Source organism: Sapajus apella, unplaced genomic scaffold (assembly GCF_009761245.1).
Source record: "Sapajus apella isolate SASKATOON/1434 unplaced genomic scaffold, GSC_monkey_1.0 scaffold4, whole genome shotgun sequence".
Classification (NCBI taxonomy): domain Eukaryota; kingdom Metazoa; phylum Chordata; class Mammalia; order Primates; family Cebidae; genus Sapajus; species Sapajus apella.
This window is the reverse complement of record NW_022436944.1, coordinates 18768741-18791894: the sequence shown is the minus strand read 5'-3', so window position 1 is coordinate 18791894 and position 23154 is coordinate 18768741. Positions and strand designations below refer to the sequence as shown.

General features: G+C 38.4%; 2 protein-coding genes across 3 annotated transcripts; one reads left to right on the top strand and one right to left on the bottom strand.

Annotated features, from left to right (window-relative positions):
- Nucleotides 1-6760: 6760 nt before the first annotated feature.
- TM4SF18 (transmembrane 4 L six family member 18) lies at nt 6761-22881 on the bottom strand. 2 transcript variants are annotated; one of them, XM_032263559.1, is made up of 6 exons: nt 22647-22881; nt 22331-22524; nt 18084-18173; nt 13570-13712; nt 10061-10241; nt 6761-9299 (listed from the first exon to the last, which is right to left on the bottom strand). In XM_032263559.1, exons 2-6 carry the CDS (start codon nt 22505-22507, stop codon nt 9285-9287), a joined length of 606 nt encoding a protein of 201 aa, XP_032119450.1. In that variant the 5' UTR covers nt 22508-22524; nt 22647-22881; the 3' UTR covers nt 6761-9284. The 2 variants fall into 2 exon arrangements, with proteins under 2 accessions (XP_032119450.1, XP_032119442.1); XM_032263551.1 differs by having other exon boundaries at nt 22331-22597; nt 22631-22840.
- Nucleotides 19588-20823, top strand: LOC116540192 (non-histone chromosomal protein HMG-17). Its single transcript, XM_032263571.1, has one exon. It carries the CDS (start codon nt 19688-19690, stop codon nt 19958-19960), a length of 273 nt encoding a protein of 90 aa, XP_032119462.1. The 5' UTR covers nt 19588-19687; the 3' UTR covers nt 19961-20823.
- Nucleotides 22882-23154: the final 273 nt, after the last annotated feature.

The window sequence follows — 23154 nt, the reverse complement described above, 5'->3', positions numbered from 1 at the left end:
TTTTTATTTAATGTAAATAGTTTTTGTTTCCAATGAGGCAGTTTTGGGTACTCCTATGCAATATTACTCAGCTTTTTTTTATTGTAAAAAGAAAAATCAACTCACTGTTGAGTGCTGAGAGAGGATGTAGGCTTGTGGGCACCTGGCCTTCAGGAGCCGCTGTGTTGGGAGAACCGGGCGTGCTCTTGGCTTTAGAGCTGTGTTGAAATCCATTTTGGTGGTTGGTTTTTAACCCAAACTCAGCGCATTTTAAAAAATAGTTAAAAATCCAAGTCGAGAACACTTGAACACACAGAAGTGAGACCCCGCCTACCATAGATTTGCAGTTATGGTCTGGATGCCGGTCGTCAGCCCGGCTGTTGCCCTTGGGAACATGAGGCGGTGGCGCGGCAGAATTCATTTTCAGAATTCTGCATGGTCACAATAGAGATCCCCGCAACTCGCTTGTCCTTGGGTCACCCTGCATTCCATAGCCATGTGCTTGTCTCTGTGCCCCCACTGTTCCCAGGGGCCAGGCTGTGTGTCCACAGCTGCCCCACTCTTCTGCAGGCCGCCCCACCCACCTTCAGGCAGCCTACGGGACGCAGGGCCCCACCTGTCCCTCAGTCTTCATGTGGCCAGAGTGGGTCCGTCGTCCCCAGCACTCGTGCTTGCTCAGACATTTTGGCAGGATGTCTGGGGCCTCACCAGCAGGAGAGCGTGCAAGCCTGGCAGGCGGTTCACCTAGACCCACAGCCCCTCAGGAGCACCCTACCTCCTGTAGTGTTCTGTCCCTCAGCCTGCAAGGGTCCGATTTGCCATAGAAAAAGACAACCTCTACTTTTTTCCTTTGTATTTTGATAAACACTGAAGAAGCTGGAGCTCTTAAATTTATCTTGGGGAAACCTCAGAACTGGTCTATTTGGTGTCGGTGGAACCTCTTACTGCTTTCAATACATGATTAGCAATCCACAGTTTTGTATACTTGTTTTCAGTTTTCATTTTGACAAACAAGCACTGTAATTATAGCTATTAGAATAAAATCTCTTAACTACTTTTAAACAAAGGTATCCAAATAGAAAATGAGAAAATTAAATTACCACTCTTTGCTGAGGATATGATCTCTACCAATGAAACCCAAAAGATTCCACCAAAAGGCTCCTAGACCTGGTAAACAAATCCAGGAAAGTCTGTGGATACAAAAATTGATGTAAAACATCAGTAGCATTTCTGTATACTGATAACATTCAAGCTGAGAACGAAATCAAGAATGCAATTCCATTTATAATAGTCAAGCACACACAAAATAACCTGAAACTACATCTAACCAAAGAGGTGAACAATGTCTATGAGGAAAACCACAAAACACTTCTGAAAGAAATGATAGATTGCACAAAGAAATGGAAAACCATTCCATGCTCATGGGTTGAGAGAATCAATATTGTTAAAATTTCCATACTGCCCAAAGCAATTTATAGATTCAACATTATTCTTATCAAATAACCAATGTTGTTTATCACAAAATTAGAAAAACTATTTTAAAATTCATATGCAACCCAAAAAGAGGTCAAATAACCAAAGAAATCCTAGGCAAAAAGAACAAAGACTGTTCAAACTCCAATACAATGCTGCAGAAACTATTAATAAAATATCATGGTACTGGTACAAAAGTAGACACATAAACCAGTGGACCAGAATAGTGACCCCTGAAATAAAGCCACACCCCTACAACCAACTGATCTTTAACGAAGTTGACAAAAATAAACAATGGGGAAAGGACACCCTCTTCAATTAATGCTGCTGGGATAACTTGCTAACCATATGCAGAATAATAAAACTGGATTCTTACTGTCACCACATACAAAAATTAACGCAAAATGGATTAAAGACTTAAATGTAAGACCTCAAACTATAAAAATTCTAAAAGAAAACCTAGGAAATACTATTTTAGACATTGGTCTATGCAAATAATTTATGATGAACACCCTTAAAGCAAATGCAACAAAATAAAAAATAGACAAATGGGACTTAATTAAACTAAAGAGCTTCTGCACAGCAAAAGAAACCATCAAAAGGGAAAACAGGCAACCTACAGAATGGGAGAAAATATTTTCAGAATATGCATCTGGCAAAAATCTAATGTCCAGGATCTATAAGAAACTTAAATGAATCAACAAGAAAAAAAACCAAAAACCTCACTTAAAAGTGGTCAAAGACATGATCAGACACTTCTCAAAATAAGACATACAAGTGGCCAACAAACATATGAAAAAGTGCTCAACATCACTAATCATCAAAGAGATGCAAATCAAAACACAATGAGATACCGTCTCACACTAGTCAGAATGGCTATTATTAAAACGTCAAAAAATAACAGATATTGGTGAGATCACAGAGGAAAGGGAATGCTTATACATTGTTGGTGGGAATGCATATTAGTTCAATCCTTGTGGAAAGCAGTTAGGAAATTTCTCAAAGAACTAAAAATAGAACTATCATTTGACACAGCAATCCCATTACTGGGTATATACCCAAAGGAAAATAACAAAACATGTTCACATGTACATTCATTGCAGCCCTATTTACAATAACAAAGACATGGAACATCATAAATGTTTATCAATGGGAAAGTGCATAAAGAAACGGTTGCACATATATACCACGAAACACTATGCAGCCATTAAAAAAAGTGATTTCATGTCCTTTGCAGCAAGGTGAATGCAGCTGGAGGCCATTATTCTAAGTGAATTAATGCAGAAACAGAAAACCAAATATTGCGTGTTCTCACTTATAAGTGAGAACTAAATCTTTGGTTCACTCAGACATAAAGATGGAAACAATAAACACTGGGGACTCCAGGAGGAGGAAAGAAGAGAGTGGGGCAAGGGCTGCAAAACTTCCTGTTGGGTGCTATGTTCACTAACTGGGTGATGGAGTCAGCAGCAGCCCCAACCTCAGCATCATGCAATGTACTCTTATAACAAACCTGCACATGTACCTCCAAATCTAAAACTCAAATGGAAAACAAATTTAAAAAATAAAAACGTATTGGTTCTCTATCTTTCATGTTCTGTATTTTTCATCGGATGTCTAGGACACTTGACTGTTTGCTCTTACTCATGAGTCAAGAAAAGTGCTGTTTGGGAACTGAGAGTGAGCTTTGAGCTTATTAACTCTGAATTTCACTGTTGCGTGAATTGGGTGAAACATTGACTGAGGAATTTCAAATGCCAATATATTAGTTTCTTATTGCTTCTGTGAAAAATAACCACAGACTTAGTGATCAAACAATACAAATTAATTATCTGCAGTATCTGCAATTCTAAAGAGCAAAAATCCAGAATCAGTTTCACTGGATTAAAATAAAGGTGTTGGCAGGCCTGTGCTCTGGCGGTTCTAGGTGAGAATTTGTTCCCTTGCCTTTTCCAGTTACTGGAGGCTGCTGCATTCCTTGGTTTGTGCCCCTTCCTTCATGTTCAATGCCAGCAGTGTAGCAACGTCTCTTCTCTTTGGTTCCTACTTCCATCTTTACATCTTTTCTCTCTCAATCTAATACTGTTACCTGCCTCTGTAAGGACTGTATGATGACACTGGACTCCCCTGGATAATCCAGGATAACCCTTGCCTCCATTTTAAGATCCTTAATTTAATCACACCTGGAAAATCCATTTTTATTCATTCCTGTGTAGCATATTCACAGGTCCCATGGATTAGGATATGGCATTTTGTGGGGGCTATTATTTAGCCTATTACAGCCAATATTTAAATTTTCCCTTTGCACTGGCCAGACTCCCTAGAGAGAGTCTCCAGCTGGAAAGGTCAAGCTCTGAATGGCTGCCAGCTTTCTGAGATCTGAGTGGGTTAAGAGGGCTTTGTGGGAGGAGTGCCTCAGCATTCATCCTTCAGGATACACCAGTTACTTACTTCTTCTGATTTTGGAGCAGTCTTCATATCTTTAGTGAATCTAGTTTCCTCCAACTCAGAGAAGACCCTCTAATTTTTACGCTTCCCAGAGAACTTTCAAATGTCAGTCACTTCCCAGAGGCATAGAGAGGAAAAAGGATGCAGGACGCACAGAATTTCTGTTTTAAGGGTCTTCCTTCACTTCCAGGTCCAGAGGGCTCTGATACTATCAATTTGAGAATCTCTGGAAAATTCTGAGATATAAATCAGGTTAGCCTTCAGCTTCCCCTACTGACAACTCAAGATTCTCGTGTTTCTTGAGTTGGTTTGGTCAGTTACTTGTCATCAATATGTTTTGTAGCTTCCAAAATTTCATTGCTTTTGACATGTTTCCTAGTCTCCCTGTATTTGTGGTTGTGTGTCTTAAAAACAAACAACTTTTATTGTAAATTTAGTGTGATTTTAGGCAGGAGTAAAATTAGGGTGGGGTGTGTGTGTGTGTGTGTGTGTGTGTGTGTGTGTGTTTTCATCTTAACCCAGATAAAACATTTTATTTGAAATGATTAAGTTCCTTGGACTAGGCATGGTGTGATCTCTGACCTGGGTAGCCAGGCACCACATCCAATGCTCTTTCTAAAGTAAAAAGATTTCAGTGGCCAGGTTTCTGTATCTTGCCCTACCTGTCCAGTTGCACACACTCAAACTTCACTCCTTAACTTAATTTCCTGCCATATACCTCGGTTCTTCTATAACTGGAATCTTCTCCTTAATTTTCGGCTTCATCTCACAAAGCAGGAAGCAGAGCTAGCAGGAGTCTTTCTGAATACAAATAGTTATGGTTTTCATAATAGTACACTTGGAGATCCCCTAATTCCTTATAGCTTTCCAAAGGGATGGAAATGTATAGGCTAGAGGCTGGGTTTTTGCTTGTTTGTTCGTTTTTATTGCATTTTAGATTTTGGGGTACATGTGAAGAACATGTAAGATTGTTGCATATGTACACACAGGGCAGTGTGGTTTGCTGTCTTCCTCCCCATCACCTATATCTGGCATTTCTCCCCATGCTATCCCTCCCCAACTCCCCACCTGAGGCTGGGGTTTTAAGAATCAGAGTATGATGTCTGTTAAGCTCACAGTCTCCGACAAAAGGTAAGGAAGTGCTGGCCTCTTGTGCACTTGGTCTAGTCTAGCAATGCCTGCCTGCCTTTACCTCTTTCTCTCCCAAAATGGCTGACTCTTTGCTATCCCTATGAGCTTTCTCCATTCCCTTTCCCTTCTGTTGTTTTTGTGGCATTTCCAAGTCCCCACCATCCCAAATCTGCTCCAACTGTACCGGGTTCTGATTTAACTCACCCAGGCACTAAGAACTTTACATGTTCAAACTCAATCTTTACAAGAACCCTATTATTATTCTTGTTTAACAGACTCAGAAATTGTGCACAGAGAGGTTAAGTAAACTTGACCAAAGTCACACACCTAGTAAGGCAGAGTCCAGATTTGAACGCAAGAAATTTGACTCCAAAGTACATCTTTATTCCACTATGCTATAGGCTACCTATAAATCATATCCACATGCCAAATACAGTTTTATGATATGCATATCAATAAAAGTATACAAATTATTATATATATTCATTTATTCCTCACAGCAACCCTAAATCAAGCAAACAACCAAACAGAAAAACTGTTAAAGATCTGAACAAAATTAACAACTTGATCTAATATTAGTACACATATAGAATTCTGCCCTCGATATTTGGAGAAAACACATACTTTTACAGCACATGTAACATTTACAAAAATTAACTATAAAATAAATCTTAAAAACTTTCAAATTATTGGAATCATACAGACCATTTTCTATGATCACAATACAGTTAAGTTCAAACGCATAAAAACATAACATAAACCTGTATACCTGGAATTTTTAAATCACATCTAAAAACTCATGGATCAAAAAATAAATCATAAAGAAAACTAGAAAATATTTATAACTGAGCAAGGAAAATGCAACATTTAAAGTTTATGAGAGTCAGCCAAAGTGGTAATTAAAGAAAAATGTCATTTTAAATGCTTATTTTAAGAAAAAAAGAAAGTTAGAAAATCATTAAGCTAGGTATTCAATTTAAGAAGTTAGAAAAATAACAATGAGATAGAAACAAAGAGAATAGTAGATAAATAATAAGTGCAGAAATGCATAAAATATAAATAATTCTCAGTTAGGATTAGCTGGTAATACTCTCTCTCAGAATTAAAAAGTAGAAAGATTATTTCTAGAAAGGGTAAGAGAAGGCCAGTCACAAACACCTGTATATATTTTTCTATTTTAAACTCCTTAAATGAATTTTACAGACAGACTTAGAGGACATTTCCTTTTTAAATGACATTTATTTTTTCTAGTAATTTAAGTACATAACACATTTTCAAAAGAAAATTTGAAAATACTGAACAATGTAAAAAAAAGAGATATAAGTCATAATCCTATCAATGGGTGATAATTATTAACTTTTGTATACTTGTGCTTTCTTTCTTCAGCCTGTCGCATCTGGTCTCCCATCCAAGTAATAACCTGGTCCAACCCTGCTGAAGCTTCCAATATTAGGCATTTTCAGGGTGGTATGACCACAGATAATGTAACTATTACATTTTAAATATTTTTCTGGTCTTTTCATATCTGAAGGTTTATACATGTCTACATGTAATTATATGGTTACTTAATTAAAAATTTGGGCTCAAACTGTACATATATATGTATATATATATATATGTGTGTGTGCGTATGTGTGTGTGTGTGTGTGTGTGTGTGTTTTCTTTTTTCCTATTTCCTTTGAATTCACAAGGATATAAAACATGCATATTCAGCTTTTTTGTATTCAGCTTTTTTAACTTAAAATTACATGATTAGCATATACTCTTCAAATATAGAATATTTGAAGGCTATATTAAAATTTAATTTTCCTGATAGAGATATCATGCTGCATTTGGCTGTAGCTCTGATATGTCCAATGCTGTGGTGGAGTCATTTGGCAAACATCTATTAATATTCCATTCAATGTATAGTGCCATGCTGAATCTAAACAAGAGATAGACAGTCCAAAAGTATCTGGTAAACTGATGAAGTGGACCTGCTAGAAGTCTGTTTACAAGAGCGCTGAGGAGACTTTGAGAGAATTTTTGACAAGATGGTCCTGGATATGACTAGCTTATGGGATTGCTAGAGAAACCCTGGGCTGTCAGAGGGGAGAGGTCACCCTGAGTACAACATGGTGTCTGTAGGTTGGGTTTGTCTCCTGGCCCAAGTCCCTCAGACCTCATGTTTAAGTTCTTTGGAAAGTAGAGTTATTGAATGAAGCTCTGCAATACTCTGGAGCTTAAGCATCTCTGTCTTGGCATCCCTCCAACCCAACATCTAGAAAAGGGAAACTTTGGTTGGGTCATTTTGGTTGCAATAAACAGAGCTGCACTGATTCAGTGGTGGGGGTTACTGAAATGATCAGCACAGTGACAAAGAAGAAAGACTATCTAGAAATCCAAGAGTAGAAACCAGGCCTAGTGTATATTGTCACTGTTCATTGTGGGCAAAGGCAGTTTTAGGAAGCTTTGGAGCAGAAGTTCACATATCCTCCTTTTAATATGATACCATTATTAAGATGAACCAGATACTCTCTCTATGTTGGCTTCCTTCTTTATCCTTTAATCATTTCTTGCGGCAATGTTCAGGTTGCTTCATTCTTAGCTTCCTAGTTCAAATTCTGATGCTTGAATAACCACCAGTCTTGTTTGTACAGTGTTTTGCTCCAGGCTAAGTCAGAAGCCACTGGGAAGACAAGAGGCTGTCCATGACTCTGGGGTCTGTCCCAGTTCAATCAGCTGAACCCAGAACATGAGGGCATGGCTTGCTTTCAAGATGCTAGTTTCAGCAAAGGCTGTGAAAGGCGCTTTGGTTGGCACCTGAAGGTTGGCACAGCAGACAGCAAGGAGAAAGACGTTCTCTCCCACATCCCCCTAGCCTACTTTCTGGCTTTGGCACAGATCAAGTGTTGGCAGACCGTTGTTAACAGTGTCCATGGAGGAGACAAATAGGGAAATGGCAGAAGTGTTGAGGCCCAGTGCACCTGTGATGTAAGCAGTGCTCAGCAGGGTAAATTATAAGAAGCAGAAAACCTGGTATGAGCATTCAACACTGAGTGCCTACTGGGTCCACTGTGTGCTGGGTCCTATGGATGGTGGAAAAATTTATAAGATGTGGCTACTGTCCACGAGGAAGTCATGGCATGTGTAGGTGGAAAGTTTGTAAATGTTCTACTTTTTAATTACTTAAAAATAAATATAGATACTGGTAACTCCCCATGACACAGCTATCGACTGGTCAGTGGTCATTTTCTCTTGACCATTGAGCATGTTCCCTAGTTGCTCACTTATTTTAAGACTACCTCTTCTAGTCCATCACACTCATCATCAGGAGTCAGAAAGGAAGAGCAAGAGTTTAGTTTGACTGTATAAGCTTATATAAAACTCTTTTTGGCTTATCTGTATCACTACTTCCTCACTGAATGTTGATGGAAGTGTCATTCCATGATGTTTACAAATAATGTTGAGGAATGTGGAAAGAGCATATGCCTTAAAGTTTGGAAAAATAAAAAAGAAATTTAATAGTGAAAATATGAGTTTAGAGAATATTTTCATTAAAACATATTCAATAAAGAAATATTGGAATGTATAGAAAAGTGGGAAGAAGGATCATCAATGCCCCAAATCTAGCATAGTTGGCATTGTGTTATATTTCCTCTTAGATTTAGTTTTCATCCTAAATTTTGATTATTAGTGTTTCATTTCCTTTAAATAGTTATACTGTAAACATTAATTTGTAACCTGATTTTTGATGTAGCATTATTTGTAATTTTTAAAACATCATTTGTAATGACTATGATTTTACAACCACATAGCACTCTTTATTTTTTATTTAATTTTTTAATATCAGAAAGCATTCACAGTATTTCCCACTCTTATACCTTCCTCTAAGTTTAGAATTTTGGAGTGTTTTTAATATTAAATAATGTTGCAACATACATATTTGCATAAATTCTTCTCTCATATTCTTATTTACTTCCCTAATATAAATTTTTAGAAATGGATTTGTTTGATCAAAGGATATAAGTATTTCTGAAGTTCCTAATGGCCCACAGCATAAGGGTCATGTGATATATAACATTACTTAAAAAAGCATTCTAAATAGAGGAAGGGTGGCATACTTGCACGTGCAGTGAGGACTGCAAATTTCACAAATAAACACCAAATGGAAAAAGCACCATCATTTCAATATTGTCCTCAAGTCTACGCAGTTGGTATAAGATTTAGATAGATGGCTGTGTCTTGATACTGGAAAACACTTTTGTCCTTATTCAAATGATTCCAGGCTACAGAGAAAAAGGAAAAACAAAGTGATTAAAGTTACAAATTTGGCTTGATTAGTAATCCACAATCCAGATAGCAACTTAAACTTACATTTCATATTCAAAATGTGATAGAACAGAAAAACATCTATTTGAAATTGCTAGGAAAGGTATTACACATTCTGTGTTGTTAAACAAAATACAAGAGATCTCATTCATGATTTTTCTTCACTCTGGACTTGTTGATAATAGTTTCAACCATAACTAAATTAACATTAGTATTTTAGGAGATGAAGTAGAAGTAGTTTCAATAGGATAAAGAGATATTTCCCTTCTTCAAAAGCACTCACTATGCACTCAAGATAAAGGTTTATTAGTTGAATGTAGCGCATTCAGAAGAGACGTTATTTCATTGAGATAAGGTTCTGAGCCTTTGCTTATCTTATGAACAGGAAAATTCTTGATAAATGGTAAAACTTCTTTATGCTTTGGGTTATCACTACATAGAATACTAAAACATTGCTCATTCAAAACATTTATGAAGTCTTACCATACAATAAGAAATGCAGATTTTACAATTACTGAGTTGATTCAACCCATATAGATAAGCCAAGACACATTGGGATATCAGAAAAAACTGAGATATTAGAGCTTGAGTAAAGGGTAGTAGAAATGGGGGGGGTGGATGATGGAATTCTGAAGTCTTTTTAACAAGATTCATTGAATCCTGGAAAGTGGGAGTAATATGGAAGAGCTACATACAGGTGCCCATGAGAATCTCTTACCTGGATGATCACTGAATAGCTTCCACACAGTATCTTGGATAATTGAATGACTACTCTGATGAGGCAGATGATCGCTTGAAGCCCACTGAGGCTTATAAGAATGGAAAATAAAATGATGTTCCACTCCACAACATGTGCAGGTTCCAGGCACTGAATCCATATGCTGGAATCTGTAAGGAAACTGAGAGAGAGACCCATGGCCAAATCTACATACTGGGTCCAAGGAAGAAAGCTACAGGTATTTACATGTTTGAGAAATTACTGTATGATTAAAATATGTAGATACACAGATAACAAATTATATAGATAACAAATTGTATAGATAATTTGTTATTAGATACAAGTTAAAATATTTTAAAAACCATTCAGATACACATTTTGGACACATGATATGCATAGCACTGAGCTAGACACTTAGTTTATTGTAAATGTGGCGCCTGCCTTACCACTCCCATGACCTCTCCTCTTCATTTTTCTTCCTCCTCTTCCATTTCTTTCCTGCTTCCTTTTTTTTCACTCTTTCCCCACCTTTATTTATTTCCTACTCTCTAATGCTCCAGGAAATAAAGGCATTTTGGGAATTTCTTGATATTGTTAATGGTCCTTGTCTCCAACAGGAAAGAGCACTGAATATGAAATCAGAATTCCTGGATCTGTAGGATATTGAGCAAAGAACTTGATCCCGCTGGCCTCCAGAGTCTTATCTTAATAAGGGGGTTAAAATATCTAACTTTAGAGTTATTGTGAATATTTGGTAAGAGTGTATAAAAATGGTTTGGAACCTGTAAAGTACAGTAACAGTGGTTTTCTGTTAAATTTCCCTAGATCTATCTCATATCCTATTTACCCCTATCACTGTCTCAGCCACCAGGGAAGTGAGTCCCTCCAGACCCTTTTTCTATATTGTTCCTAGTACATGCTTTGCACAGATCATGTAGCAGTGTAAAACAAGACGACTTGCAGGGCTTCTGCTTTTCTCCAGACTATGGTACTGTTTATCCTTCTTGTAAACTGCAGAAAGGCATAAGTGCTCTGGCAGGGTTGGGGAGGAACAGAGAAGCTTGCCCTGACACCCACTCCCTCCACTACCTCCACACACTGCTCTATGACTCTATGACAGCACTGACTTCATTTGTTGTAATTCTATCTGTATCTTTATATCTATCTGTGGCTGTATCTGTATCTGCAACTATTTTTATTCCCTTAGCAGACTGTACTCTGAGAGCACTGACCATGTTTTGCTCATCTCTGAAGGGCCAGCTCTAAACTCTAAGGTCGTGCTTGACAAGTTGTAAAGATCAGTAAGTATTTGTTGGATGAAAACAAATTCAGGATCCTTACCAGCCACCATGCCAGTGACTAAATCTGTCGGCTACCTGGCAGGTGGGGAATGTCACCTGTTAATAATAAAACCTGAACATTTATCACATCACATTTGTGCATTACTTCCATTTAATTCTAAATTCTATGAGATAGAAGTGATTCTTGTTTCCAACTTACAGAAGCTCAGAGATAGCCAGATAATTGTCTAAGATCGTGGAGCTTTATAAGTAGGAGGGAGGGACTTAAATTTCAATCTATAACCATCAAACACTTGTGCTCCAAGGCCAATGTTCATTCACCTTAAGGTTTCCATCTTAGTAGAATGTTCTGTCAGGTCTGTATGAGTTCCTGGAGGGAACGGACTGTCTGTGGTTTGCCTCTGATGCTCCAGCTCTTATTGCGAGGCCTAGAGACCTAGTCAGTGCTCAATGAATATTTGCTGAATAAATGCACAAATGAATAACTGATATGACAATTCAGTATTAACACCTGCCCCACCCTGTATTTGTCAAGCCTTGGAAACTTCTTGAGGGGACCAGAGACTTAGCTTCCCTGTGTTGCCTCCAATCAATGTTTCACCTTGAAACATTTTTATATAGATGGAAACAGGTGAAAAAAAGCCTCTGAGGCAGCTTAAGGGAGTAATGGAGGGGCATATGGGCAGCCTAGAGAGTCATGACTTAAAAGGGGAGGTTTTGGCCTGGTGCAGTGGCTCACACCTGTAATCCCAGCACTTTGGGAGGCTGAGGCAGGCAGATCACCTGAGGTCAGGAGTTCGAGACCAGCTTGACCAACATGGAGAAACCCTGTCTCTACTAAAAATACAAAATTAGCAGTGTATGGTGGTGCATGCCTGTAATCCCAGCCACTCAGAATGCTGAGGCAGGAGAATCGCTTGAACTCGGGAGGTGGAAGTCACCAAGATCGCACCATTGCACTCCAGCAAGGCCAACAAGAGTGAAACTCTGTCTCAAAAAAAAAAAGAGGAAGGTTTTGGTTTTGAGTAAGAAAAAGCTCAGGGGCCGATGGTGTTAAAAAGGGGTCTTTTGCACCCAATGGGAATTTCTATATTAGAGTCCTCTTTACTGAGCCCTGTCAATTCCACAAGAGTGTCTCCTCCAATTGCTCAGGAAGGTCTGAAGTTATTGTCTAGGTTTCCTGACCTGAGGGAGAGTCATGTTTACTAAAAGAGGTCATGGTATGTGGCACCATGTAAAATCTTCTGAATGAAGGCAGCTATAGGCACAGAAGCAGCTATGGCCATGCAGGCCTAGATGCACGTGTAAGATCTCAGATAGACATAGGCCTTGAACAAATAAAGCCAATCATGGAGAGTTGAGAAGAAAATATAACTTCCCCCAGCGAATGGTACAAACACTCCCTCATTTTACGCCATTAGAATTTTGAGCACAGGCTAAAAACAAGGAGAGATTCAATGGACCTCTCCTGTGTTTATTTCTGGGCCCTGCTACCTCCTAATCTGCATCTGGTGCCGGGAACCCAATACACCCAGCACAAGGCCAGTGTGAGGCATTCTGAGATCCAGGATTGGGTTGCGAGGCTCATGACTAAATTACTAGTTTTCTGAGCAAGGTTACCTCTTTAGATCCTTCTCTAGTATAAGCTGCATACGCTCTGCTAATTCCACAAACTCCTGTACCTAATCATGTTCCTAGATCTCAGACTGTATTTCCCTGCTCACCCTGCCTGATTCTATCTCTTTATCATGCTTCCTAGTACAGCCCTGAGTGGCACTGTTCAAGAGCACCATGGTTTCTCTCCTCCTCAAGCCCTTTCACACTTGTAACAAACCACACATCCAACCTGGCCTAAAACAAAATTGAGTTGCTGGAACCACCCAGGCCATAAGCTCCAGCTGTTACCAGACCATAGTAATCACACAACTTTAATCTGAAGTATGGGAGAACACACCTTTCATTTGGATATCTCCATGACAGCCTCAAGACATTGAATGAAAATGGCATTAAAAGACTGAAGAAAAAAATCTAAACAAAGATCCACGTAAGAACAAATTGGTCTGGATATTGGTAAACTAATAGGAACATTCTGCACTAAAACAGCCACATGGAACCCCAAAGTCATCACTGAAAATAACTGTGAGCATGGGCATGAGGCCAGGTATTTCTGATTTTCTGACCTCCTTGGCTTGGGGAATTATTCCTTACCGTCCAGCAGAGCCTTCAAAAGCATACTCCCAGCCATTGAGGGTGCGGCAATATGGGCCCTGGACAAGGCCCAAGGCAGAGATGACCAGGCAGTATCCAGAAAAGGCAATTCCAAGGGAAGAAAAGATAATTGACAGCAGTGTCTAAATTAAAATAGAGTAGCAGGTTAGTGCCATAGAATGCGACAAGGGGAGATTGTGGATAAATTATCAGAAAGCTACATTCCGCTATTCATCCAAGCTCATGCAGTCTATGCAATACTAAATGCCCACATACAAATAAAAACAAAAGTAATCCAAACCTATTTGGTCTTAAAAATAAGTTTTTAAATAACCTTTTGTTTGGCATCACACAGAGGTAAGTAGGTAATTTACTAAATTTATTTTTTCTTTTTGGAATTTTGATATTAAAATAATGATCACCTCTTATAAAAATGCAGTGAAGGATGTGATCAATCAACCCATAACTATTTATTGATGAACTGCTATTTTCTAGGTAGGGTGGGTTCTCTAAGAATTACAAGCTATGACCTCTGCTTTCCTCTGGTAAAGATATCTTAATATATTTACAAGAATATAAAGGAAAATATCAGGTGTAACCTCAGTATTTATACACACATTCAAGTGAGGGTAGAATTGATGGAGGGGGGTGTTTTCATTTGAGTAGAGAGAATGGGTAATATTTACAGGCAGATCAGTGCAAGCAGAGCTGTGAGAAAATAGGTTTAATCTAAGAAGGGTTTATTCAGATGAGTGAGGAGAAAGGTTCTGAAGACAGAGTGACATCGTACTAAAGCTGGGAAAACAAGGTTGACAGGACACAGTTATGCTCTTGAGTAGCTTAAAAAGTGAGTACAGCTTGGTAGATCCAGGCCAGAGCTGGCCTTGAATGCCAGATCAAGGAATCTGGACTTTATCCTTCTGGGCAAGGGGCTTCCCTCCCCACAACCTTTCATTTAGAAAATTTCAAATCTACAAAAAATTTGAAAGTATAGTACAATAAATCCCTACATACCCTTTACCTAGAATCACCTAAGTGAATATTTTACCATATTTGTTTTTGCTTTCTCCGTTCTCTGTGTGTACATACTCGTGCAAAGTATATATATACACCTGTTCATATGTATACACCTGTGTATTTATTAAATGCTTTTGTTACTGAGCCATTTGAAAGTAGGTTGCAGGCATTATGATATTTCACCCCTAAATATATCAGCATACATCTTCTAAGAATAAAAATATTCTATTATTTTGTAGCTTTAAACGTTTTTGTACAGGATCCAATAAAGGTTTATGTACAAGATTATATCTCTTTAGTTTAATTCTTCCTTTTTGTTTTTTGGGCTGTTCAACTTTTTTAAAGAATCTCAGACAGTTATCTTGTAGAATATCTCACATTCTGGGTTTTTCTGATTATTTTCTCACAATTGAATTCAAAAATGTTAGCGAGTATACTTAATGGGTGTGGTGTACATTGTGGGCCTCTCATGCTAAGGGTGGTGCTAAGTTTGATCTCTTGGTTAAAGATGTCCTTCAAATCTCTCCCCTGGAAAGGTACATTTTCCACTTGCAATTAATAAATAGCTGCCAACATAATGCATTGAGACAGTGTCATATTCTGTTTCTTAATAACATTTCAACTAATGGATTTAGCATCCACTGAGATCCTCATATTCATTGATTACCAGTGATCACTGGGATTCCAATGCCGTGCTTTCATAATGCTGCCATTTCTCTCCATTTGTGTCACATTTTTCTGCACAGGACAACTTCCGTTCCCATTTCACTCTCCTGTGCCTCTCTCTATGTTATCTGGACTCATGGAGCTTCTAATTCACTAAACTATAATCCATAAATGCTATTATACTTTTAGATGTACAGATAGTCCAAATTTGGCCAGTGGGAATATCCCTGTAGGTCAACTCCTATGCCCTTTGACACACTCCTGTCATTCTTTGAGCATGTTCTTGCTTTCTGGTACAAGATGTTCCAGGTTCATTTTGAGCTTATTCCTTCGTAAACCTGGAAGAAGCTGGGGTTTTGTCGTTTTTTCTCTTTGTTGTTGTTTTGAGATGCAGTCTCACTCTGTCACCCAGGCTGGACTGCAGTGGCCTGATCTTGGCTCACTACAACCTCCAACTCTTGGGTTCAAGTGATTCTCCTGCCTCAGCCTCCTAAGTAGCTGGGATTACAGACTCCCTAGCTAATTTTTGTATTTTTAGTAGAGATGGACTTTCACCATGTTGGCCAGGCTGGTCTCAAACTCCTGACCTCAGGTGATCTGCCCACCTTGGCCTCCCAAAGTGCTGGGATTACAGGCATGAGCCACTGTGCCCAACCAGAAGCTGTTTTTTAAACAAGTATTGTAATTGGTTTTTGAGCAAGGAAGTGATATGCCCAAAATGTGTTTTTGGAAGAATCTGAATCATAGTTTTATTTTCTGTAAACTGTAGATGACGTCGACAGGAATAGCACCTATGTAACAGGGTGATTTCAAAAATAAAATATAATAAAATATTAGCTATGATTCCAAGTGCCCTTATTGAGCCAATATTTCCTTTCCAGGAATAATTGTCTAAGAATTTTGGCAGAAAACCAGACTCCATGTAGGAATGGATAATATCTTAGTTCCTGCTGCTATAACAAAAATAGCTTAGACTGAGTAATTAACAATAGAATTTTATTATTTACACTTCTGGAGGCTGGAAAGTCCAAGATCACTGGCAGATTCAGTGTCTGGTGAGGGCCCATTCCTCATAGATGGCACCTTCTATGTGTCCTCTCATGGTGCAAAGGGTTTAAGAGTGCTCCCCTCAACCCCTTTTATAAGGGCACCAGCCTCATTCATGAGGGAATAGCCATCATAACTTAGTCACATCCAAAAACGTCCCACCTCTTAATACCGCCATGGTAAGAATTAGGTTTCCATGTGAATTTTGGAGGAACACATGCAGGCCATAGCAGATAACAGCCAATAAGTGAATCAACTTTCATTACATTTCGGAAGTTACAAACTGATGCAGACTCAAATTTTCCTGCAAGATGTACTTTGTTTGGTTTAAATGAAGATTAACTGCCAATATTTTACAATTGAAAAGTTTTACACAGAAATCCATATTTTTACTTTCTACTGAAAACTGAGAATTATTGCCCACTTCATCATGGAGACAACTGGCTGGATTTGAATAGCAGCTCCTTCCCCTCTTTGGGTGGAAATTGTGCTCTGATGCCTACCAGATTCATTTCATTCATTTATATCACACATGTGGCTTCTGGGGGGCATTTTAATTGAGACTTCTATTCTTTTTTTTTATGACTTTTTTTATTGTACCTTAGGTTCTGGGATACATGTGCAGATCATGCAGATTGTTGCATAGGTACATACATGGGAATGTGGTTTGCAGCCTCCGTCACCCCATCACTTATATCTGGCATTTCTCCCCATGTTATCCCTCCCCACCCCCTGCTGTCTCTTTCCTAGCTCCTGCCAACAGACCCCATCCAGTGGGTGATGCTCCCCTCCCTGTGTCCTGGCTTAAAAAATTTAATTGTGTCCGGGCGAGGGAGCTCACGCCCGTAATCCCAGCACGTTGGGACGTCAAGGCAGGTGGATCACGAGGTCAGGAGATTGAGACCATCCTGGCTAACACAGCAAAACGTTGTCTGTACTAAAAATACAAAAATTAGCCTGGCATGATGGCGTGCATCTGTAGTCCCAGCTACTCAGGAGGCTGAGGCAGGAGCATTGCTTGAACCCGGGAGGTGGAGTTTGCAGTGTGCCAAGATTGTGCCACTGCACTCCACTCCAGCCTGGGTAACAGAGGGAGACTCCATCTCAAAAAAAAAAAAGAAAAAGAAAGAAAGAAAGAAAAAAGAAAACAAGAAAAAAGAGAAAATCTGTTTGTATTATTCTCCCTGATACTATTTTTTTTAAAGTGCCAATTTAAAAAATGCATATCACCTACACCCAACAACATGGATGAATCTAAAAATTATCCTGGATGAAAAAAGCCAGATAAAAAAGACAAATACTGTATGATTCCACATATATAAAATACAAGCTACTCTATAATGACAAAAAGTAAATCAAAGGTTAATCTTTTGAAGTTGGCAGAAATACTCTGTTATCTTGACTGCAATTGTGGTTTCATGGGTGTAGTCAACAGTTCAAACTCATGATATTGCATAATTTTAATGGATGCCATTTATTATATGTAAATTAGCCCTTAATAAAGTTTATAAAGAAAAAATATACTAACAGAAACTCCGTTAGGAAAAAGTATTACTTCCTAATTTTATGTATCTTTAAATCCTGATTTTCCAAAAGAGCATCAGTAGAACAAAGGTGGGGGAAAGACTAGGCAAAATGAAAGATAATCTTGGCAGTAAACTCTTCTCTGTACTGATAGGGTACAGTAGTGAGGGTACAATACTGTCAATATTTTTGTGTTTCTGAGTGACAGGAAAGAAAGTTGGAGCCCACTCAACCATCCTCAAAAAAACCATTGCTCTTACCACATATTTTTTGCCGCAGTTTTCACTCTGGCAACATTTATATTTGTTATTATTCTCCAGTACCAGAAGAACTGTTGTTACTATAAGCATCTATAGGAGGGAAGAGATAAAATGTTAGTAATGAAATGCTGGTTTACATTTGTGTTTATAATCAGAGGACGGTGACTTCAAGCATAGATTCTGGGGTCAGGTAGATCTGGGTTTGAATCCAAGCCCTGCCACTTTCCAGCTGTATAAATTTGAGACTCCTTCTCTATGAAATGTTATCAAGAGGTTGTTATGAGGTAATATATGTGACCTTTTGAGTATAGTGGCTGACTCATAGTAAGTGACTGATAAATGTTGACTATTATTATCATGGTTACCAGCCATCGAACGCTAATGATTAAGGAGAAGTAAATGGTATGAACATGAGAATACCACCCTGCCTTTCTCTATGACTCAGTTGTAGTGACCCAAGGAAAATCATTCACCAGACTTTATAGTTTGCTAGCCTCTCTTCATTTACTGTCCTCCAGGAATGGAGGTGAGAGGCTCAGATAATTGGAAAACATATCTCTTTAAAGTGAGTTCAATTTCCCCATGTATTCAAACCATCTCAGGTTTAAATTGTTTCAGTGTGCTTTGTCTGTATCAAGCCAACAAAGTGGGAGAATTCGATGAATTCTATTTTCTTTTCTATCTTTTCTTTCTTCCTTCCTTTCTTTCTTTCTTTCTTCCTTCCTTTCTTTCTTTCTTTCTTTCTTTCTTTCTTTCTTTCTTTCTTTCTCTCTCTCTCTCTCTCTCTTTCTTTCTTTCTTTCTTTTTCTTTCTTTCTTTCTTTTTTTGTATTTTAGGCAAAAGGCTAGAGCTAGAACATGAATTTCTTTACCATTATAATTTCTGGTTAGGCTAGATTATGGACCATGAATTGCTTATGGGAAATTCTCCACCCATTTTTTCACTCTTACTATTCAGGACTGAATCTTACAGCTGAGTTCACTGTTATTTTACTCTTCATAGCCAACATTTCTAGTTTCCAAATTTCTTCAGCTTTCATTAATTTTTTGGTTCATTTAATTATTTATCTATATTCTTCTCCTTTCTCCTAAAAGGATTTGATGCAGTTATGGTAATATATTTTAATAATTCCTGGAAAATGAAAAAAAAAATAGAGAACAGGTTTCCTTTCCTAGTTTTAATTTTTACATGGAACATAAGCAAAAGTGTCCTATATTCCTCTCCTTTCAGCATCGTTAGTTCTCACAGATTGAAATAAATTCTAGCCTAATCTTATTTATGTCTTGCCACTCTTCTATTTATTACAATTGCATATTGAGGGAAACAATGATGAGATAAGGCCAAAGCATAGTAACCAGCTTCATTACAATATTGATAGAGATAATTAGACCTAGATCCTGTAGTCTTATTGCTCAGGTATCAACTGTTGAAGGAGAAACTGCCTTATTTTTGTGGTTTAAAAATATAACTGCAGTGTAGAAGAGTCAAGAATAATGGAGGGAGCAGTGTGAAGAAGAAGAGGCGAGAGCGACCCCCGGACCGACCAAAGCCCACGCGCCGCTGCATCCCGCGCTCAGCGCCTACGTCCCGCCGCCGTCGCCACCATGCCCAAGAGAAAGGCTGAAGGGGATGCTAAAGGAGATAAAGCCAAGGTGAAGGACGAACCACAGAGAAGATCCGCGAGGTTGTCTGCTAAACCTGCTCCTCCAAAGCCAGAGCCCAAGCCTAAAAAGGCCCCTGCAAAGAAGGGAGAGAAGGTACCCAAAGGGAAAAAGGGAAAAGCTGATGCTGGCAAGGAAGGGAATAACCCTGCAGAAAATGGAGATGCCAAAACAGACCAGGCACAGAAAGCCGAAGGTGCTGGAGATGCCAAGTGAAGTGTGTGCATTTTTGATAACTGTGTACTTCTGGTGACTGTACAGTTTGAAATACTATTTTTTATCAAGTTTTATAAAAATGCAGAATTTTGTTTTACTTTTTTTTTTTTTTTAAGCTATGTTGTTAGCACACAGAACACTTCATTGTTGTTTTGGGGGAAGGGGCATATGTCACTAATAGAATGTCTCCAAAGCTGGATTGATGTGGGGAAACGCCTTTCCCTTCTAGTTTTGAGAGACTTCCTCTTGGCTCCCAGGAGGAGGGATTCCCTGACTTTGACACACATGGCCACCTTGGCACACAAAAGCCTTGTGGTATGGAAAAACAAATTCATTTTTATGTCCTCTTCTCCCTTTCCGTCTTTCAGCATAGACTTAACTCCCTTAAGCCCAGACATCTGTTGGGACCTGACCCCCAGTCATTGGTTACCAGTGTGTCAGGCAATCTGGACTTGCCAGTGATGCCACTGAGATGGCACCTGTCAAAAGAGCAGTGATTCCATTTCTAGATTGTGAATCTTCTTATCTGAAGATTATTCTGCCATTTTCATTTCACTTCCTGAAAGTCAGGGTCGGCTCGTGAAAAGTTGTTAAACAACATGCTAAATGTGAAATGTCAACCCTCACTCTAAACTTTCCCTGTTCAGAGCATCAGATGAAGACTTCATTGGGTTTTATAGTGGCTTTCTGATTTTTGGTAGTCCATCAAAGAAGGGAGTTTGAAAGTTGTTGTATACTGTTAATGATTGTCTGCCCATGTCCTGCCTGAAATACCATGATTGTTTATGGAAAGTATCTTTAATAAAGCTGGATACAGTTTGGCTTGGAAAAAAAAAAAAAAAAAAAAAAAAAAAAAAAAAAAAGAATAATGGAGGTAAATTACACATAATTCCACCACCATCATGTGTCTTCATGTATTTATTTCTGGTGTTTTCCCATATATGTATATTTGACACAGCTGCAATTGTAATTTACCCACAACTTTGTTGTGTCTTTTTTCACTTAATATGAAATAATGTGCATTTTCCATGTTGTTACATCTTCATAATTATAATTTTCACCATTGCATGAAGTGAATGTACTGTAATTTATTTAGTTACTTCTCTGTAAGATAATTCTAGTTATTTACTATCATACCAATGCAGCCACAAACATCTGTACACATAGCTGTTTCATTGTTTTGGGTGATTTCTTTGGAATAGATGATGAGAGGTAGGATTACTGAGTCAAAGGACAGAAGCATTTTCATAGATTTTGGTATATCATACCAAACTTTTACCCAAAAGACTGACATTATTTGGTGGTTCAGCCAACATTAGTTGCGTGCTTATTTCATAGCAACTTCACTAACATTGGATATTAACATTTTAAAGTTTATTAATTTAATGTGCAAAATGAATAACTAAATGAAAACTGCTTTACAACATAGCTATTAAATATAATAATTAAACACCCCACAAAGATGTAGAAATAGATTATTTCTACATCTCTTCTACACTATTGGTGGTCTGATTCATTTACAGTCCATAATGTGTTATTTTTAGAAATGACTTGACCAGGAAAAGTGTCTTTTCCTCTGAGTTGCCAACATGATTTACTATCAGTTTGTTTATTTTTAAAGAGCACAAAGTCATCAGGAAAGTGTTCATGGGTTACTGTTGATAATTCAATTTACTTTTCAAACACTCCCTCCATTATGAGGGTCTCAATGTGGGACTATTTAATGATGACACAGCTCATTTTTTAATAATAATATAATTACAACAGTCACTGGCTATCTACTGCATGTCAGTCTCTCTCCTGGGTACTTTATCTATATATATATTTTACCTTGAAAAGTAAATGCCATTATTCACATTTTTCACATTAGAACACTAAGACTCAAAGATACTGAGTAAGTTGCCAAAGGTCTCATGGCACAAATGACAGAGCATAGATTTACATGCAGGTTTGTCTGAATATCCAAGTCTCTGCTTTTTTTCATGCTATCCTAACGCCCCTTCAAGCTAGAAAAACATGAGCACAGACAGAAAATCTATTCTAGAAAACAGTAATGCCACTGAAGATCGAATAGCTTAAGTTGATATGCAGGGTTCATGAGAACATACTATTTTTACAAGTCAGTGTCCCACAAACTTTCATTAGGACTGACTTCCTGCATTACCGAAGCTGCATTGTTGAGCAGCTTATTGAAAACAAAGCTATGTCCCAAATCCTAGCAGATCACCTGCCCCTTCCCCCTCCATCTTTCAAATCCTACACCCAAGATTAGCAGAATGATTTTTCCAGTATTCATTATTTCTACTAGGTTCAAGGTAAGTCTCAACAACAACTCCCCCTTCTCTCCCAAGTCTCCAAAGTCACACTTACCATGACGCCTGAGAAACAGATTCCTTCAAAATACCACACGTAGTTGGTGAGTTTATTGCTGGATGCATAGGAAGTTTGCCCATTTGGGAAATACAATAATATGTTCACAATTATACTCCAAAGTGCCAGCGGAATCAGCAGACAACTTAGGCAGCTTCCACACTTTCGAGACCCCATTTTGCCCTGCTTAGAACCTGCGGGAGATTTCAAGAGCATACAGTCACAGAAAGTCTATTTTTCTTCTCCTACCTGACCGTTTCTTTCTTTCTTTCTCTCTTTCTTTCTTTCTTTCTTTTTTTTTTTTTTTTGAGATTACCTACCACTTTCAGGGTCAGCACCCTTCACTTCATATTCATGAGGAGCCAGGGAATTGGAATATACCCGCAGCCAACAATCTCAGTGTGAAATAGTGGTTTACTGTTTGGAGAACAATAGACAATGATCAACAACTGAAGAGCTGAGCTAGTCTTCATCCTGTGCCAAAGGAATCCGGTGTTTTTCGCTGCTTTTTAAAATAAATCATTTTCCTCTGGATTCAAGCACTGAAGGCTTAACCCTGACCCTGTTTTAAGAAGGAAGTTGGGGTGGGGACTGGAATTGAACGTAGCAAATTTCATCCAACAGTGGAGAGAGAAGGTTAAAGAGAAAACTACCAAGGGGGCTTATATTTAGAGCCGGATAGGTTTGTTAAAATGTCCTGATTTTACACTCTTTAGGTATCTGTCGTTCACCCAGTGTGCTTTTTGTGTGCTCACTATTCACCAAGCCTTGTTCAAATTGCAAGGGAAACAGAAAGGACTAAGAAAGGGACTAGTGGATGAGAA

Coding starts and splice junctions, on each gene's coding strand:
- TM4SF18 (XM_032263551.1), bottom strand. CDS start 22,546: ATGCTCTTGAAATCTCCCGCAGGTTCTAAGCAGGGCAAAATGGGGTCT. Junction 18,174..22,330: donor TCTGTTTCTCAGGCGTCATG/GTAAGTGTGACT, acceptor TCCCTCCTATAG/ATGCTTATAGTAACAACAGT. Junction 10,242..13,569: donor TTTGAAGGCTCTGCTGGACG/GTAAGGAATAAT, acceptor TCTCTCTCTCAG/TTTCCTTACAGATTCCAGCA.
- LOC116540192 (XM_032263571.1), top strand. CDS start 19,688: ATGCCCAAGAGAAAGGCTGAAGGGGATGCTAAAGGAGATAAAGCCAAG.